This window comes from Prunus avium, chromosome 6 (assembly GCF_965620075.1).
Source record: "Prunus avium chromosome 6, drPruAviu1.hap1.1, whole genome shotgun sequence".
NCBI classification, from domain to species: Eukaryota; Viridiplantae; Streptophyta; class Magnoliopsida; order Rosales; family Rosaceae; genus Prunus; species Prunus avium.
In genome coordinates, this window is record NC_142289.1 from 26,412,440 (window position 1) to 26,433,006 (window position 20,567).

At 37.1% G+C, this 20,567-nt stretch overlaps 1 protein-coding gene across 1 annotated transcript; it reads left to right on the forward strand.

Moving 5' to 3' along the window:
• Positions 1-45: 45 nt before the first annotated feature.
• LHW (transcription factor-like protein) lies at positions 46-8,880 on the forward strand. The gene is made up of 10 exons (XM_021970560.2): positions 46-820; positions 1,854-2,072; positions 2,180-2,261; positions 3,205-3,246; positions 3,335-3,394; positions 4,370-6,238; positions 6,344-6,445; positions 6,763-6,903; positions 7,001-7,126; positions 8,136-8,880. Exons 1-10 carry the CDS (start codon positions 726-728, stop codon positions 8,310-8,312), a joined length of 2,913 nt encoding a protein of 970 aa, XP_021826252.2. The 5' UTR covers positions 46-725; the 3' UTR covers positions 8,313-8,880.
• Positions 8,881-20,567: the final 11,687 nt, after the last annotated feature.

Here is a 20,567-nt window from a genome sequence, read left to right on the forward strand (position 1 = left end):
GCTGTGACCCAGCCCCAACCTCTCTCGGCCTCTTTATTGTGGCGCACTTTAGCGCACTCCAAAACATTACGCAGAGAATTTCGCAGCAACAAACAGAGCAGCAGCAGCAGCAGCAGCTGAAGCAAAACCTGAACACGACCTCACCTTACCTCACAGACCTCTCTATAGCTCTCCACCACAGCAAACGATAACGTATTGGACAGTCTCCACGACACACGCATCGCTCTCTCCCTCTCTCTCTCTCTCTCTCTCTCTCTCTCTCTCTCTCTCGTCTTCTTTTGTTTGCTCTGCAACTCTTCAAATTTCACCATTTTCAGCTCAAAACGAAGACCAAGAAGAACAATGGAGGCTTTCTACAGGCTCGAAGCTTGTGGAATAGTGTAGGGTTCAGATTCTTCGGAAACCGTTCAGCTTCGTTCAGTTTCCCTCTCTCTCCCTCTCTCTCCCTCTCTCACTCTCACTCCGTATTGTATCTATGGCCGGCCGGAGATTGCGATTGAACTCGTGGAACTTGGATCCGGAGAGGAAGAGGACTGGTGGGTTGAGGACGAAGCAGGCGGGAAGAGGATCATGCCGTGGAAGTTAGGCGCCGGAAATGTACGGTCTCCGGCACTGATATCTTGATGTGCTTCCTCGCTCTCTGTTTCTATTGGCTGTAAATTTGTGGTTTTCGTCCGATTACTGCTTTAATTTTTTGATTTTTGAGCTCTGAAGAAGCCGAAACTATGGGGCTTTTGCTTAAACAAGCGCTCAAGACACTCTGCGGTTCCAATCAGTGGGCTTATGCTGTGTTCTGGAAGATCGGCTGCCAAAACCCTAAGTAAGTTCCCCACAAATTGGACGAAACACAAACAATGCTGTAAAAATATTTGGTTTTCTTATTTTATTTGTCCTCATTTTCTTTATGAAAAATTTGTCTTTGTTTGGCTAATAATTCTGCTCCCTATGTGTCTGTTTGGTTGCTCTGAGAAAGTGGAGAAAAAGTTCGGATAGTTTTCACTTTTCAGGTTGAGGTTTTAGAGATTTTAGACTTTATTTCAAATTTATTTTTCTTTTGTTTTCCTGCATTTTCTCAGTGGCCAAACAGGGTGGATCTGTTATCAGATATATGTTGTCTCTTTCCGTTTGGTTGGAAGGGCTAGGGTTGGGATATATTCTAAGATACGATGGAGATGTTATAGTCTCATTGTTTAGTGTGTTCTCTTGTATTTGATTCGCAATCTTGTGTCTCTCTATTTCTGTTTTTGGAAGTTTATGTTTTGGTTTTTGGTTTGTTCTGTTTTGTCTTTAAGAATCTAAGTGAAAAGTGGGTTTGCATTTTGTTTGCCAAACCCGCTCTTTATTGGACTCATTTACTGCCTATGAGTATTCCATCAGTATCTGTCTTCCTTGTTGGTTTTATACTCCTCTCTTGTATATATATATATATATATATATATTTTCAAGCAACAAAAAAGGTATTTTAATTATTATTTTGTTCACCAGCAATGACAGGTTAATTTGCTTTGACCCAAATAAAAAGGAGAGTTTTCTCTGCTGACCAGTTACTATCTTTTCTTCACTGTTTCACTTCTGAGAAATGCATTTTAAATAGATATGTTTGAAACTTAAATAATTTATGACACATATTAAAACTACTTTCAATTAAATTGAACTATTTAGCCTTCAAGTATTTTTATTTATTTTTTGTACTTTTTATGTCATTATTTGTTGTTAATGTTCAAATCTTTGATGTGCTCATGACCTGTGCCATCTTTTGATGGTTTTGATGTCTGTTCTTGGGACTTTCATCTGTTCAGTGATGAGGCTTTTGTAATTTGAGTTTAAAGAAAATACTTCTACTTTGGTGGCAGACTATTAATTTGGGAATGTCATTATGAACCATCAATATGTTCTCTACCTAAACGCATTGCTGGAACTGAAAGAGCCGAATTACCATTTGGAGAGTGGGAAGGCTGCTGGGTTTCTTCTGAAGTGTGTTCCTCTTCTATTGGTATTCAACCAGAGGAAAGAGTGTCTTCACTTATTAATAGAATGATGATGGATAAACCGTTTAATATAGTGGGCGAAGGGTATGACCTTTCTGTTAACTATGTTTGCTGCTTTGCATATATCTCATTTTTAAAGTTCTTTTGTTATTAGCAGCCATTTTTAAAAATTGTTGTTTGGACCCTTTCAGAATAGTGGGACGAGCTGCATTTACAGGAAACCATCAATGGATTCTGTCAAGCAATTACACTAAAGATGCCCATCCACCGGAGGTATATATTAGTATTTCTAATACTCCATTTTGATATGAATTTTCTTATTTATTGCTGACGGAAATGGTACAATAAATTTCAACTATACACACATGTTTATACAGGCCCCTTCTAAGATGAGATCCCTCAATGTGGATGTGACATGGCCAGGCGATTGGCCTCTCACATCCCACATTGGCAGGATCTCATCTAACACTTTATTCCCATTCATATACATGAATATATATTTCATAAGAAGTTTGTATATGTGTGTGTGTGTGTTCGTATATATAGTCACAAAAGTACATGCTCACCAACTGTTGAATGAAGATCGAACGCTTGATATTAATTCCTTAAAAAAAAAGAGTATGTTTGATGTTTATTTAAAAAATAGAAGTATTTTATCAGGAAGTGCATATCAGTCTTTGAATTTTCACGATGGTTGGTGAACAAGAATTTTCCTGCGAGTGGGGGATGCAGTATGATATAACAGAATTTCTACCCATGCCTTTTAATGCAGTTTTTCCTTGAAAACTTGAAAAGTTCAATGAAATCCTGCTGAGAAAGTCAGGATCCTAATTAGTAAGCACACAGATTATACGGAATCAAGGTGATCTGTTCTTCGGTGGCTCTATTCTTCATAATTAAAAACATGTGAACGTTGGTTTTTCTCTTTTCCAGAGTAGCTGGTCTTTATGCTTTGATGTGTGAAACTAAATTTTAAATGGAAGTTAATGATGTAGAACCCTCTTAATAGTTTTCATTAATTTGTCCCCCATAAAACAAAGAAATAGTTTTCATTAATGTGGTGTCTGTGAGAGGCTAAAACTTTAAGAAATCAGGGTTTGGCATTTGCACGTGGAAATTCTCATAAATGTGGATTCACTAAAGGCTAAAGACTTATATTCAAGTTTTGGGGTTTGGCATTTGTACTTTATATGACTTGATTTTGTGGCTGTTTCAGGTCCTAAATGAGATGCACCACCAATTTTCTGCTGGCATGCAGGTATGTCAGTTTTAATATAGTCCCACTGTTTTGCATATTCTATATTTTCATGTTTCATAATAGTACTTGTGTTTTATTTGGGCTGCAGACAGTTGCAGTTATTCCTGTTCTTCCTCATGGTGTTGTTCAACTTGGTTCTTCCCTGGCTGTAAGTCCTTTATAGTATATATTGGTTTAATGAGTTTAGATGGCAGAATGTCTATTTACACAGTAATGTGCATTTAGTTTTCTTTGTTGTGCATGTGGGTTTAATGAATTTAGATGACAGAATGTAAGTGGCACTGTTAGATATGTATATTGTTCCCTTAAATCACCCAAAAAATATTTTGTTCCAGTATTTTGCATCTTATTCTCCCACGCCTGACACTATCATTTACTTTCTATCTTTATTTTAATTTTTTAAAATAAGAGAAACAGCAATTTATTAAAGTAGAAAAGCTATACAAAGAGAGGAGAAAATACAATAAAAGACAGACCACCTGGAAACAAAGGTAAGCAAGGAAAGCTCTAAATTCGAAAAATCTAGTCTCACATCACAACAGCTAACAAAATGAAAATTATAGAAGAATGAGAATAATCCCTAAATCATCCCAAACCGATGCCCATAAAGCTGCCAAGAACCTCACTCTGTCCCAGAGTTCATCTTCTTTCTAGCTAAACGACCAGGTTTATCCAACCATGAGGAAAATCTATGGTTGTACATCCTGGTAAATTTTCACCTGTGTAACTCTGGATTTAGCAATATATGTAAGGAAGAGCTCTGGGCACTGTACTTTAACCTATTGAGAAGTGGTTATTTTGTATAACATAAAAGATAGTTGTGGGCTTCAGGCCAAATGAATTATTTGTTTGACTGGGCAAGCACTGTTGCAAGCAACAACGGATGTATGTTATTATAAAATAAAAAAAATAAAAAAAGGCAACAATGGATGTGATTTTAACACAAAAATTCCTTAGCAATGTGAGTATTTTATTTTATTTTACCCTGTATTACTATTAGTACCTATGTTTTCTTCAAGTTTGACCATTCTGGCGCAAGCTGTTCCTTTTTTTAGCTAGCCAAATCAATTCTTGATTTCTGTCAGTTGCTTCCAACCTGATTAATGTATCCATTCTGCTTCAGATGATGGAGAATATAGGATTCATCAATGATGTGAAGAGTTCAATCCTGCAACTAGGATGCATTCCTGGTGCTCTATTATCAGAAAACTATGCAACAAAAGATTTGGTTGAGAAATCTGGAGTACCCTATACTGCTGGTATGCTGACACCTATGCATCCAGCTGGAAATTATAAGGTAACAGGTTCTGCTCAGATGATTGATAACTATACACATCAAAGCAACTCATCTCGGGCCTCAGGCCTTGTTGGCCAACTATCTCACTCTCTTAAAGATGTTCACAATAAGTCTCAAACTACCGATTCAACATTTCAAACCCCTAACCTTACCCAAAATCTGCCTAAAATTCATGATGACCCTCAACAACCAACGGTTTCTCCATTGATGAAACCAAACTTTTCTTTTGACGGCCAACGAAAGGATGGAGTTGGGGGAGCTGAAGTAATTGCTACAAATTCTGATGTGTGGTTGAACCAGCTGACTCCCTCATATAGTTCAAGCAGGGGACTCAAATACCCATCTAGTTTGGGTCAATCAGGTGCGAATCAGGGCAGTCTAAAGTTGATGGAACATCAGATCTTATCTGGTGGTAGCATTAGGTATCATCTTGATAACAACTTTAGTGCGTCGAATGGTATCATGCCTCAATTGAGAACAAATGGAAGTTTAATCCTTGATCAGAGCAAAGGTTCGATAACTGCTTCAGTGGTTGGAGGAAGTCAAGCACATGGTGGATCAAGTAGTCATTCAAAGCAAATTTTAGTTCCTGGTTCTCCTTCAGACTCACACAGGGCAGCTGACATCAACCTCTGTGGTGGACGTCTGTCCGGTGGTAAATTTCAAAAGGCTGATGATTTCCAAACAGAAGGGGTTTCTTCATCCAGTGTGGCAGGTCAATCAGCTTCTCAGAACATGCTTTCAAAAGGCTCTAACCAGAGACAGTTTTCTACCAATGTGAAGTTTACTCAGACTGAATTGGCCCTGAGAGAGCAACAGATGGATCATGAATTGTTTAAAGCCCTTAGCATCCCATTGATTCATCCAGATGAACACATGTCTTTGAGTGAGAACATCCCTGATATTATTCATGATGACCTTGATTATAAAATTTGTAGTCCAGGATCTGCAAATGCTACACATGATGCTTGTACTCAAATTTCATCAGGAGCTGATTTGTTTGATGTTTTGGGTATGGATTTTAAAAATAAGCTGTTTAATGGCAATTGGAATAAATTTCTTGCTGATGAGATAGGTTCAAATACAAAAGACCTGGGTGAGAATACTTCGACATTTACAAATGTGCCAGAGTTGGGTTCTGATTATTATTCAGCAGGTCAAGGAATATCAAACAGCAGCATTTTCTCTGGGGCAGGCGCTGACCATCTTTTAGATGCTGTGGTCTCTAGGGCTCAGTCTGCTGTCAAGCAGAGCTCTGATGATAATGTGTCATGTAGAACAACATTGACAAAAATCAGTAGCTCTTCCATGCCTAACAGTTCTCCCACTTGTGGACGGGTTAGTATGCCTAATCATGTGCATGGGGAGACATCAGGCCTTCCTAAGGCTATTGGAAAAGCAGGGATAGAAGAACCCAGTTCTTTCCAATCTGGGTGTAGCAGGGATGATGTGGGGAACTATTCCCAGACTACCTCCATATATGGATCTCATATAAGTTCTTGGGCTGAACAGGGTAATACTGCGAAGCATGAGAGTAGTGTTTCAACTGCATATTCTAAGAGGCCTGATGTAATGGGAAAATCAAATCGCAAAAGGCTTAAACCTGGAGAGAACCCTAGGCCAAGGCCAAAAGATCGTCAGATGATCCAAGATCGGGTCAAAGAGTTGCGGGATATTGTGCCAAATGGAGCAAAAGTAATATATTTGTTCTTTGCTTCCTGTCCCTTCTTTGGAATTTTACAATAATCAGATGCCAGATGCCGATGCCATTCTTTTGATTCCATTATATTGTTTTTACAGTGTAGCATAGATGCACTGCTTGAACGCACTATCAAGCATATGCTTTTCTTGCAAAGCGTCACAAAGCATGCTGACAAGCTAAAACAAACAGGAGAATCTAAGGTACAAAAGACTGTCTACTCTCTACCCTGTGTTTGCTGTTAAACAGAAAATTTCTCATCGATGAGAAAGTTGGGAGTCAGGATATGAGATATTTAAAAACAAGAAATATTATGCTTCAAAATTTTTCAAAATGGTATAATATGTATATTATATATTTGATGCCATAAATTAGGGCAGCTGTAGAAATTATAAAATCTAGAAGTAAAAGTCGTTTATCTGCTATCATGGTTTGATGGTACACCATTGTTTGCTTTCAGATATAACAAATAAGACAGAAAACCTTTTTAGATGGTGCACTAAATTTCTTTGCTATGCAGATTATTGGCAAAGAAGGTGGACTGGTTCTAAACGACAACTTTGATGGGGGGGCAACATGGGCTTTTGAGGTTGGGTCACAATCAATGGTTTGCCCTATCATCGTTGAGGATCTGAATCCACCTCGTCAGATGCTTGTGGAGGTAGTGATTAACATTCTTTTGAATTTCTGAAATTGGAGCTTTGGCTGTGAGTGAAGTGTGTATCAATATTTTTCTGTTTTATTATCTCTATTGCCAGATGCTTTGTGAAGAACAGGGTTTCTTTTTAGAAATTGCTGATTTGATCAGAGGTTTGGGTTTGACCATCTTGAAGGGGGTGGTGGAAGCTCGGAATGATAAGATATGGGCACGCTTTGCAGTAGAGGTAATATTCAAAAGCCTTTTGTATTTGTAATTATCCTTTCTGTTTTTTCCCTTTCTGTTTTATTATTTCGTTAGTGACATGCTTTGCTTGTTCAGTCTAGCAATAATGTTTTGGAACTTTGTTAGTGAGATTGTCTGTAATTATTCCGTGAAAATTCTGTCCTTTTCCTTTTTTTTTCTCCCTGAACTTTGGTGTAACCCCTAACCTAGTTTAAGGCCTAAAATTCCTCTTCTTAATAGTTATTATAGCACAGAATCAAATAGAGTATTGAATACTCAGAAAATATTCTGCTTCAAGCATCATCTAAAATACAACTACCCAAAAATTCTGCACCTGCAAATCGGCGAATCTCCTGCTACCATGAAGTCCTTAAATTCCCATTCAATCTACTAACCGCATGCCCCTCTTTAAACCATTTAAGCCTTTGGTCACAAACTGCTGTATCTGTATTTATCATACTGGAGTCCTGCTATCTGGAATCTAAAGGATTTTTAACATCAGCTTCATTTCAATCTCCCAAGCAAGTGCTAAAAAGTGTGAAGGTCGCATTATATGAAAACTAATGGAAATACTTTTAACTTGAACCATGAGTCAAGGATATAGTAGCGTGTTGGATTCTTTTAATTTAGGTTAAAAATGAAAATTAGAATAAACATATAAACTTGAGGAACTCTTTGTATCTTAGTATCAGCAACAAAGACACCATGGTAATCTTAAGCGTCCGCATTTTCTAATTTTCTCATAAAATGTAGAGATTAGAGTGTGTGTGTTTGTTCTAGGCCTTCGCTGCCCTGAATTTTATTACCAATATTTTCTTGATTAGAATGAAAGTTGATGTGTCATTCTTATTGGATTCCTTAACACGAGCTTTGATCTCTATTAAGTGTTTTTGCATATGCTTTGTTGTCACTGCTCATTTTTATCATGTTGAATGCAAGTGCTTATTCAAAAGGCACATGCAACACTAGCTTCCATATATTGGTCATTTACTTCCAGGTTTTATCTGCAGGCAAATAGGGATGTGACGAGGATGGAAATATTTATGTCGCTTGTTCAACTTTTGGAGCAAACTGTAAAAGGCAATGCGTCATCGGTAAATGCCATGAAGAACAGTATGATGGTCCAACACTCTTTTCCTCTAGCATCCCCTATCACTGCAACTGGTAGGCCTAGTAGTTTACAATGAACCACTAGCTATACAGTTTGTTGGTCTGGAAATGTTAACCTATACCCGAGTTCGTAGGCGCAGTAGATTGTGATGAGCCACTAGCTGTAGTTTGTTGGTCTGGACATGTTCAGAGCAAGCCTAGTGTTTGCTTGCCATGACAAACATGCATTCTAGACTAAGTGCTCTCTGGAGGTTCTCATTTTGACCAAGTTTATCTACCACAAACCATGATCCTCCTGACCTTTCTCACTTTTAGCGGGGTGAGATTTGTTGTATTAATGAGGAACTCTGCAAAATCGTTCTAATGGTGTGTTTACTTTTACCTAGCTAAGAATCCGAATGTTTGAATTATTGGCCCTACTAAAAGATTTTAGCCAGGAGGGCACTTTGGCAGTTTATGTAGAGGCTACTGATTGGGTATGATTTATGGGCTGTAGATTTTTGCAAATGTATAGAGGTTGTGGGATATATGGGATTAAGGGTTTCCAAGTGTTAGTTAAACAAGACTGCCTTTTTCTTTATTTGAATTTGTAAGGTTTATTGATCAGTTCAGTTTCATGCCTGAGAATGCATGGTAATTGGTAAATGTTTTCCTTTGGATTCTCTTGCTTTAGTTTCCGCTTAATTGAATGGTATGACATTAAACTTGAAAGTGACGTGATATACATCAAAATCCTAATTTTTCAAATTAGTTTTTAATGAGGTGGTCATGACCATAACTATATCATGGCTGGTCTCGGTAGAGGACCGCTGACCTTGGGGCCAACAATGGCCAGCTTCAGTTGAAGTGAGACATTATGATGACCACCCAGATGGTTAGCCTTAGTTCACCAAAGAAGAAAAAGTTTAAATTGGCATTTCTAGCGTCTCTGCCTCGCAAATGCTAGTGATTGTAAGACTTTTTCTTTTCCCTTACAAAAGAAACAAGGGCAAAATAGGTCGGCTGCAAATAAAAGCCTTTTTTCTGGTTTTTCCTTAATTTGTTTATAGTATGGAGATGAAACGAAAATACGATACAAAAATACTCCTTCACGGAGGCCAGGCTACAATGATCGTGTGGGTGAAGCAAATAGGTTAGTGTTGGAGACATACGTAGCTCGAGGAAGGTCACAATGTAATGCTCCAATAAAGACAAACAATCATTATTATTGTGTGGAGCTCTTTTTTTTTATGTCGTTTATGAGTACTTTATAGAATTAAACGATCGCTTCAATGACGTAAATACTGAGTTGCTTTGTTTGACATGTTTATGTCAGCATGATTCATTCGTAGTTTTGACAAACAAAAGTTAATTCATTTTGCTCTATTTTATTCTCAAGATTTTTCAGATTGGGACCTATAGCATATGAAGATCAACTTGAGCTTTATATTTGTCATATGTGTTTGAGTAGTTGTTTTTCTAAATTGCAAGGGATTAGTAGTCTTGCAAAAAATGAAAATAAAAATGGTTGACAAAGGGATGCATAGAACAACTTTGTATTTGTTTATTATATTGGCTTTAGTTTTATCGGTTGCAATTGCTTTAATGAAGATAACTCACACTAAAAAAATGGAGAATAATGACATATTTACTAATCCGTAATTGGATTAGGAGGAGTTGAATTGAGGATAAATTGAATTGAGGAGGAGTTGGATTGAGGAGAATTAGATTCTAGATTCCTAATGAAGTTGTTTACTAAACCATATGGATTGAGAGGAGTTAGATTCCAGATTCCTATTGAAATTGTTTACTAAACCATATGGAATTTAGGTAGGAGTGGTACTAATTACTAAAATGTCCTCGTTGTTGGGTTAAAGTAGATGGAAAAATTTTAAAATTTAAAATTGTGTGAGGATATAATGGGTAAAAAAATTGAATTCTTAATGTGTTAGTTCTCCAGGAATTAGAATACCACCTCCTACTCAAGAATTGAAGTCCTCCAAAATCAAGAATTCAATTCCTAATTTTGTGTGGGCTCCATAGGTGGAATTCAATTCCTGATTAATAAACACACCATAAGAGAGAAACAATAAGTGAACACTCAGAGACAAACAACTAAGAAAACGAGAAGAAATCCTACTTCTCAAAAGCCAAAGGCTATTAAATTCAGTCAAAATAGGATGTCCCATTCCATAATGGAGGAGGGGATTAAATAGTATTGTTATGGAACAACCCTCCATAAGTGGGTTAACTCTCATAAATAACCTCATATGTACAAGTAGGGACTAACCTAGGATTTCAAAATGGAGTGGGTTAGTTTACCTTACTAGACTGTTAGAGTTTAGGCTTGACTAAACCCTTATAAGGAGGCTGATGGAATTGATCATAAATATATTAATTTAATTTAAAAACATATGATTTTTATTTTATTTATTTAAAGAGGCTTATTTGACACCAATAATGCCAGCAACAATTAATTATATATGCTTAGCATTAACACTAACTATAAGAAAAGAATAAAACTCACTTGGGCTATAGCCCAGGTTCGTGCCTGGTACCAAGACTTGGAACAATGTATGTATCAAACATAAACCTAACAAATGCATTGAACTAGACTTTGAATTAAATAAGATAAATGCAACATGTACTTATTCCAATAAGCCAAGTGCAAAATGTGCTAATTAATTAGATGGGCTAGGTTCATTGTCAAGAAAATTTTCGTCTATAAATATTGTAAAACGTCCACTTCACAACAGAATATGAAATCAATGGTTGAGTGATATATAGCTTAGTTGTTTACATTGAGAGATTTTTTTTCCCTTGTATTCATAATGAAATTATAATATTTTAAGAATATAAAAATTCATCGTGGACAATTATAGTTTGTAAGGTTGTGTTTATTAGAAATTATGAATGAAAGTAGTATTTGTTTATATTATAGCTGATCGAGCATGATTCGACAATGGTCAAGCTCACTAAGACATTACGCGCACTAAAGGTAGGCTACAACTTCTTTACTTGTTGAGGTTTAAGGACGACAATGATCAACTTCGCCCAAAGGCCAAGAAATTTGTTAGTACATGCGAAGAACTATATTATCCTTGGACATGCGTCGCCACCTTGTGCCGCGTCAAGAGACCCACATTGGAGAAATGCAAAGGAGTCTAACTAGGCGACTGCACATCAATCCCCACTTGCTGAATTACCCTTGAGGTAGAAGATATCACCCTTTAAGTAGAATCCAATTTTGGATATCAACAATATCGTTCAGAGTATTTTTCGTCTAAATTTTTTTGGTAAGTTTTACACATTGACTTCTTAGGATAAAATTTCTGAATCCGCCGCAATGAGCTGTGTCCTCGGATTTGGTCCAGATTTTGGGACTCGAGTGGTTTAGATTGTTGGTGGGCGTGGCAGTGGCACTAGGTCTTTTGGGCTTCATGTTTGAAACTCGGGGTGAGGAGGGGCTTTGTCTTGGATTCAAGGGTTCAAGTAGTCTCAAGGTGTCGTCCTTCTCGCTATTATTTTTCTTTCATTTATGTTACTTTCCATCAAATCCACCAAGGATTGGCTTAAAGGAATTTTTGGATGCTTCTGAACGCAATCATGAAAGGCCATGCTTGGTCATTTACTAGACCTACCTTTTGCCTGCCTGTGGAGAAAGGCTGCACAGCCTAATAATGCACTAATGTGAAGTGTTGTGTAGATACAGCTGCACCAAAATGGATTCAGCTGCATCCTCAACTTGTGATACTCGCAAGTGCACGAGCCGTGCGGTAGTATAGCGTATGTAAGTGCGAGGTCGATCCCACGAGGATTGGTGATTGAATGATTCAATTCATTTTCCCTACACAAAACAGAAATGAAAAAGAAGGGAAATAAATAAAACAAGGAAGAAAGAAAATAACTAACTCAAGCAGATAAGTTCCCAAGTTCAATTAGATTAACGGATTGATTCTAGCTAATGTATGATTAAGCCATGGTGTGTGGTCATAACCTTGGGTTCCTAATTCCCTAATTTGATCATTTGTTGTCTAACCTAAAATTAAGCATTAGGAACCCATTAAGCATAGAAGAACAATTTAAACAACCAAGCATGTATCTAATCCCTGTTGTCGAATGTCCATACATACTCTTCCTATTCATAGTTCAATTCGAATTAAAGTATGGTGTCTACTCTTAATTCAAACCAAGATAGCTAACATGCAAGCCTAAATGGTGATCAATCATTCAAACTAGCATATTAACTTATAAGCATAATGAATAAGAACAAAAATCATAATTGAAACTTGGAAACTAATCAAACTTGAAACTAAAGAAAAGAATTTACATAACAATGAAAATTAAAGTAGAACTTGGAAAGACTTAAAGGAAAATTTCAGCACAAAGATCTCATTATAACAATTGAAAACTAGAAAGAGAAACTTAAGAGAATTTGAGGGAGAGAAGGGAAGGGAGCTCTAGAGAAGTGTTTGAGAGCTCCCCCCCTTGGGGTGTGTTTACAAGCTTGGGAAACCTCACTATATATAGGCCTAAGGAAGCTGAAAATCTGAATTAAGTATGGCTAATGCATACAACACTTGTTTTATAAAATCTGAAATGGTTGATGCACTTCACTAATGCATACAACACTTCCATTATAAAATCTGAAATGGTTGATGCACTTCACTAATAAATCCCACCAGCAGCCCTAGCTCATCTTCATGTCACCATGACCAAGCTTCCAACCAGAAATAATAGCTCATCCTGAGGTCAGCATGACCAGCAACTTCAAGGGCTTACGAATTGGGCTTCCCTTAAGAAAATTAAGACTTTAAGCACTCAAACTTGAAGTTCAGAATGTCTTCTTTCCAGCCATATATCATTTGGGCCAATCCAAGGTCGGAGGAGGAAGTTAAGGCCAAAACAAATTGCTAACTCATTTTGCGCGCTGATAAAATCCATCCTGAGCATGGTTCTGTGTTTGCTAGGTAACAGACTCCATATTTATCCAATGGGGCTGAATTTTGGATATGTTATAGTATACACCCATTGGAACAACTTGCATGAAGAATGTGGCCTCATCCGAGCTATGTAGGTTGCTGAAACAAAGCTTGCAATATGACCTACGAAACTGGGCTGGCAGGGGACTGTAGCCAAAATTGAGTTTGTCTTTAAGCTCTTCATCCATTCATCCAAATTAGGCCCTAACATGCATGGATTGCATCATTTACTATCCAAAGCCCTCATTATTACCTAAAGCTCAATGAACTGAAAGATAAACACAAAAAGGATTAAAAGCACAAGTTTAACTAAAAAACATAACCAAATCATAAGCTAGAAGGGTACAAAATGATATACAATTATGAACCGATCAAATACCCCCAAACCTAGATTTTGCTAGTCCTCGAGCAAAACAACACAAAACAAAGTTAAAAACAAAACAAGAAGTTAACTAGACCACTTTCGTAGGTAACTCGATTGCATTGAGCGAATGCAACAAGCCTTTAAACCTCTAGGCATCCCTAGTAGGAGGAGTTGTGTCTCCTGAGGGTTTAACAGTTACGATACCCACAAACGTTTTTCTAACTCTACAAAACAAAATGGTTAGAAAACTTATTAGATTTGTTAGTTCTTAAGCAAAACCAAAACCAAAAACAAACATAAAAATAAAAACAAAACACAAAACACAAAAAACAAAAAAAAACAAAATCAAAATAAAAACTCAAAACAATCTTTCCGAACATTTTGTGAAGAGAAATGACTCATACACATGACTTAAACGTTTTGACAATAAAAGCTCAATTTTAGACATTATTCACAAAGCGGCAAAGTTCAAAACATAATATGCTCAAAGTGTAGTAGTGTGATAGCCAAATGCAACAAATTCCCCAATCTTAGTTTCCACACAATTTCAAAAATCATACCAAGCACAAATGCAACTTCAAATCTCACCAAAGTTGTCCTCTCACAAATGAATCACTCGGAAGAGGGCTACAATGCAATACTCAGTTATAAACATGAGGTTAGAGTTAAACCATAAGGACTTAACTCGAAATAAAAAGATGAAGGACTTGCATTAATATGATCTCAAGAAGGATGCCAAACACTTAAAAGTAGAAAAAATGAATGCAATTCAACCACATGACATTTAAGATCAATTTAGGTCTTTAGCATAGGTTGTAATGGGGCCAAGGGTGTAAGGTGAGTAAGAAATGAAGGGTATGGATAAAACAAAGTCCAAGAAACTCAAAATATAATAGCATAAAACAATTGTTTACAAGACTTCGAATCATCACGATTAGATTTTTTCTTTTACGCGATCAAAACTCCTTATACCTTCATTTACAATGATTCATACTCCTTTCCTTAAACACCAATTTATTTTGAAGGCCCAAAAATGAAACCCAAAAATGAAATTTCATTCAACCACCACTTAATCACAACTTTTCTCTTTTCTTTCACCAATTGTGTGATTTTTTTTTTTTTCTTCAAAATGTAACACCAATTCCTAAACTTAGTATGAAAAACACATCCCAATTAAAGCTCATGAGTTCCTTAGAAAGGTAAATATTTGTTTTTCAGGCTAAGGCAAGGAAATATAATTGGTAAATGAAAGAAAATGTTTACATGTAGGCTCAAAATGGTTAACAATGGAAAATCATGCTTAAGCATGCATAAGGTTAGCTTGAAAGGTACAAACGATCCAAAGAGGGCCTAATATCATTTCTTAAATGTCATGAAATCGAATTGCAAAAGAATGAATGACTTTTAAGTATTCAACCAAATCAATGAATAATGAGATCAAACAACAACTTTGATGACAAGAAAATAAGAGTATGTGTATAACACTCATGAAATGAAGCACAAGGCTCAAAAGCTCACATTTATGGTTATATAAGTCTAATTTATGCTTGATACAATTCTTTGGGTCATGCAAATCCTTTAATTGGAGAATTATGAAACAAATGGCAAGTGCAAAGAAGGTTTCGAACATATCATGCTAGAACGATGCCAAATTAATCAATTAATTAATTTTATTTTTTTTTACAATAAAAATTTACAAGGAAAAAAAATAAATAATAAATAAAATTCAATTTTCATTTAAGTCATGCAAACATTTATCACAATCTCATCAAATGTGTTCGGAAAGTGAATAAAATCAAAATCAAAATCAAAATCAAAATTAAAGCAAGACTTAACAAAATAAAATAAAAATAAAAACAAGCAAATAAAAATTTTTTTTAATTAAATTAAGGAAAAACCAATTTTACATGCTAAACTCCAATACCCCCAAACCTAGAAATGAACATTGTCCTCAATGTTTAAAAATTAGGAACAAGCAATGTCATAACAAGAAATGAAAGGTACTAAAGTAAATATAAACCACAAAAAAAAAAAAAAAAAAACACACAAAAAACACAACAAAAAAAAATAATAATTACAAAAATAAAAATTACAAAACAAACAAACAAATAAACAAAAAAGAAAAAAAATGAAACAGTAAAACACTCGAAACAGAAAGCCCTAAACAGACAAAACAGTAAGCCCTAAACAGACAGTCTTACGCAAACCAAAACCCAAACAATTGAAAGCCCAACCCAAAAGAAAGTTAACCCACCTTGAAACCTAACAACGGTGAAAACCCGAAGCCCACAATGAAGTCCGAAGCCCACATGTTATTATTAATTTATTTTATTTGTTTATTTATTTTAATTTAATGAAACGTGAATTGGGAGTGCGAAGGCGGGTATTTACGAAACAGAAAAAGTGTGGTCCTTGATGCCTTGGTTCCTGGGAAGTGAAGGGGAAAATAGGCGAGGGACGTGTCGGCGTGCAGAGGCCGCTTTCACATCCCCCAAGCTAGAATTATTAGACTCGTAGGAAGGCGCGACGACTTTTTCACTTGAAGGTGGTGAAAGGTGAAAATGCAATTAAGGGGGTTGGGAAACGGGTGCGGCGACATATAGAGATAAGCCGTAAGGGCCGCACAGAACTCAGAACCGCAATGGCTAGGGTTAGCAAAAACTAAGTCTATAAAAGGTAAAAAAAGGAAAGGGTAAAAAACACAAACTCAGAAACACACAAAAGAGAAAAGAAAGAAAGAAGATAAGAAGTGAGAAATCAAATGGCCTCTTCCTACCCCTTTTCGTTGGATCTCAACCTAGCTCCACCGACTCAGACACGAGGCCAAGCAGCGACACCAGTATGGATGCCCTACTTTGCTTCCGCACGGGGGCCTGTGACAGTAACTGACTCAATACTCTTGGACAACGATGTTGCCATTGGAGTGGCTAGAAATTTAGTGACTCCTAAAGATATACGTGTTCTGGGGACAAGGGATGACAACCGGGTCGTGAGCGATGCCCTAGCACTGAGCGTGCAGAGTACGGCAACAGTCGCAAGTTTGGGTCATCGCCTACTTGCGAAGTCCCATGAGGTAGAGGTGCTGAAAGGTCAGTTGGCGGCGGAGCGAAGTATGGTTGAGGAGTGTCAGACTGCTATAAAAAGCTTGAAAAGGGAGAGGTCAAGGATAGTGGAGGTGAATCGACACCAGCTAGAAGTATTGCGGGACGAGAATAGAAACCTATCAAAGATGGTAGAGTTGTACTCTCGCGACATGCGAAAACAGCTGGAAGACCTAGACCGACCGGGTAAACGCAAGCAAGCAGATCGTGAGAGTAGTTACGCTCAAGCTAAGATTGCGATCTTTGGGAGCTCAAGTGGTGAGCCCCAAGAGGCTGTGCATGAAGCCCAGGAAGAGGACAGCCAGAGGGCCAAACTCAAAGCTCCAATGGTCGAGACACCGAGCACTGTGAAGAAATGACTTCTACTGCATTATTGATGTTTTTATTTTAATTTATTTTATTTTTTTGGTTGTTTTTGTCTTTATTTTGTTTTGGAAATAAAAGAGTAAATTTGCAGAAGGAAAAAGAAAACGGAAAAGAAAGCACACTTTCCAAACTTAAATCAAACGAAGACGACAGACGGAAATGGAAGCACAGTTCCCTAACTAAAATAAAATAAAGATGATAGCCGAAAGGGAAAGGCAAAAACACAAAGCTCTAGAAAATGAAAGTAACGGGCAAAACAATAAAACACCAGAAAACACGGAAAAAAGAAAAGTAAAGTGAAAGTAAAGGTGCTCCCCCTTGAAGCGATTAGGTCGAGCATGCCCGGGAAATCCGAAATGGTGTTGGCACCTTCATCAGCATATGTCTATTTAAAGCACGCCTCTACAAGCGGATGATACCCAGCATTTCTTCCTGCAAACTCAAGGAAAAACATCAAAAAATCCAGAAACAAAACAAATGGCATCCTCATGCACTCACCTTGATGATCTCAACCTTGAGCTCTCACTTGCACCACCGAATGCCCAGATAAGGGCTCGTTCAAACCCAGTCTTCCCAAACTCCACATATCATCACGGTACGGCCTCAAACTTTGCTGAGGCAATACCGAACTTTTATGAGGCAGTGCCGAACAGAGCAGTGCTGCTGGGAGGCATGATTGGCAGCAAGCTCACACCGACAGATCATCTGCATGTGGCACAGAGGTCTGATAAGGCAGCAGTAGAGGAGTCCCACAATTTAACTGTGCTCCACGCGGTCTCGGCTACCAATTTGGGCATGCGATTGCTGGCGAGAACACGGGAGTGTGCCGCGATGAGCGAGGAAATAGCTTCCTTGAAGGCTATGGTGGCGGACTTGCAGAAGCGGCTCTATTGTGCCAATCAGCACGTGGAAGCACTGCAGAGAAAAAATGAGGACCATGTGGAGTTGCTGCAGATTCTGCAAGTAAGAGAAAACAGAGGCATGCCATGAAGATGAAGATGATGAAGAAGATGAAGAAGATGATGATGATGATGTTTTTTTTTATTTATTGTTTTTATTTTTGTTTTGTTTTTTGTTTTTGTTTTTTTTTGTTTTGTTTTTATGCAATGTTTGAAATAAAAATGTGTTTTAACACTCAGAAATAAACTAACTAACCATACCACGTAAATAAATAAATAAACTAACATAACAACACAAAAACAAAAACAAAACAAAAACAAAGACTCAACAAAAAAGAAAACAAAGAAAATAAAAAAAACTTAATTTAAAAACACACAATATACAAGCAACTCACGGATGACCAGTTAAGGGCCTCAGAAAACACAGCCAGGGGATCCGGGAAGGTTGGAGGGGTCACAATGGTCCCGCTTAAAACCCAAACTTCTTAGACACCGAAGGTGTCGCCTATAGAACTCCTAGACACTGTATTGACGGAAGTGCTCACTGGAGTTACCATAAGTCAGCTCATATGAAAAATCTTTTTAAAATTTTTAAGATAAGAAACAAAAAAAAATTAAGATAAAATGGAACAACAAACCATAAATGAAAATGAACTAAGTACTCTAAACAAATTCAAACAAACAACATAAATTGTTGTACTAAAAGAAACAAACCAATAAACCAAAGAAAAACACAAACAGCACTTTCTATCACCCGTTTATCACCATTTGGACAGATTCGTTTCTCTATTTTTCAGCTTCGACCTGTGTTCAGTGTTTAGGCTATAACTTTCCAACCGTAAGTCCAAATTTCACGTTCTTTATATGGTTGGATTCAGCACAGAAAAACAAAGAACTCAACGCGGACCAAAAGGTAAAAACAATGACGGAAATAAACATAATTCAAAGAAGAGAAAGGATTGAAATGCTCCCCCTTGAAGCGATTAGGTCGAATGTGATGCACTTGGAGGTCGCGACTTCTCCCATTGCTCCACACTTCCCATTCTTATGATTGAGGTTGCCATCTCTCTCCATTTTTATTAAGCTATCATAAATTGCTAAAACAAACACACAAACTTGAAATGGAATTAAAAGGATTAGGAAATAAAAACTAAAATGAAAAGGAAAATCAACACACATCCAATTCCATGCTTCAAAGCAACAAGCACCAATGGGTTGTGTAAGCTGAGACTTAAACCCAGTTCTCTTGCTTGTTGGGCAATTGTCCTTTTCTGTTGGACTACAAACACAACTTGTCCATTAACGTCATTAACTTTAAAACTTGAAATTGTCTAGAAAAACATGAAAATGAAAAATAAAAATAAAACAAGTAGGGAAAAGAAATAGAACCAAACTATGTTGCCAATCCCCGGCAACGGCGCCAAAAACTTGTTGTGTAGATACAGCTGCACCAAAATGGATTCAGCTGCATCCTCAACTTGTGATACTCGCAAGTGCACGAGCCGTGCGGTAGTATAGCGTATGTAAGTGCGAGGTCGATCCCACGAGGATTGGTGATTGAATGATTCAATTCATTTTCCCTACACAAAACAGAAATGAAAAAGAAGGGAAATAAATAAAACAAGGAAGAAAGAAAATAACTAACTCAAGCAGATAAGTTCCCAAGTTCAATTAGATTAACGGATTGATTCTAGCTAATGTATGATTAAGCCATGGTGTGTGGTCATAACCTTGTGTTCCTAATTCCCTAATTTGATCATTTGTTGTCTAACCTAAAATTAAGCATTAGGAACCCATTAAGCATAGAAGAACAATTTAAACAACCAAGCATGTATCTAATCCCTGTTGTCGAATGTCCATACATACTCTTCCTATTCATAGTTCAATTCGAATTAAAGTATGGTGTCTACTCTTAATTCAAACCAAGATAGCTAACATGCAAGCCTAAATGGTGATCAATCATTCAAACTAGCATATTAACTTATAAGCATAATGAATAAGAACAAAAATCATAATTGAAACTTGGAAACTAATCAAACTTGAAACTAAAGAAAAGAATTTACATAACAATGAAAATTAAAGTAGAACTTGGAAAGACTTAAAGGAAAATTTCAGCACAAAGATCTCATTATAACAATTGAAAACTAGAAAGAGAAACTTAAGAGAATTTGAGGGAGAGAAGGGAAGGGAGCTCTAGAGAAGTGTTTGAGAGCTCCCCCCCTTGGGGTGTGTTTACAAGCTTGGGAAACCTCACTATATATAGGCCTAAGGAAGCTGAAAATCTGAATTAAGTATGGCTAATGCATACAACACTTGTTTTATAAAATCTGAAATGGTTGATGCACTTCACTAATGCATACAACACTTCCATTATAAAATCTGAAATGGTTGATGCACTTCACTAATAAATCCCACCAGCAGCCCTAGCTCATCTTCATGTCACCATGACCAAGCTTCCAACCAGAAATAATAGCTCATCCTGAGGTCAGCATGACCAGCAACTTCAAGGGCTTACGAATTGGGCTTCCCTTAAGAAAATTAAGACTTTAAGCACTCAAACTTGAAGTTCAGAATGTCTTCTTTCCAGCCATATATCATTTGGGCCAATCCAAGGTCGGAGGAGGAAGTTAAGGCCAAAACA

Coding starts and splice junctions, on each gene's coding strand:
- LHW (XM_021970560.2), top strand. CDS start 726: ATGGGGCTTTTGCTTAAACAAGCGCTCAAGACACTCTGCGGTTCCAAT. Junction 3,395..4,369: donor AACTTGGTTCTTCCCTGGCT/GTAAGTCCTTTA, acceptor ATTCTGCTTCAG/ATGATGGAGAATATAGGATT. Junction 6,239..6,343: donor TTGTGCCAAATGGAGCAAAA/GTAATATATTTG, acceptor TTGTTTTTACAG/TGTAGCATAGATGCACTGCT.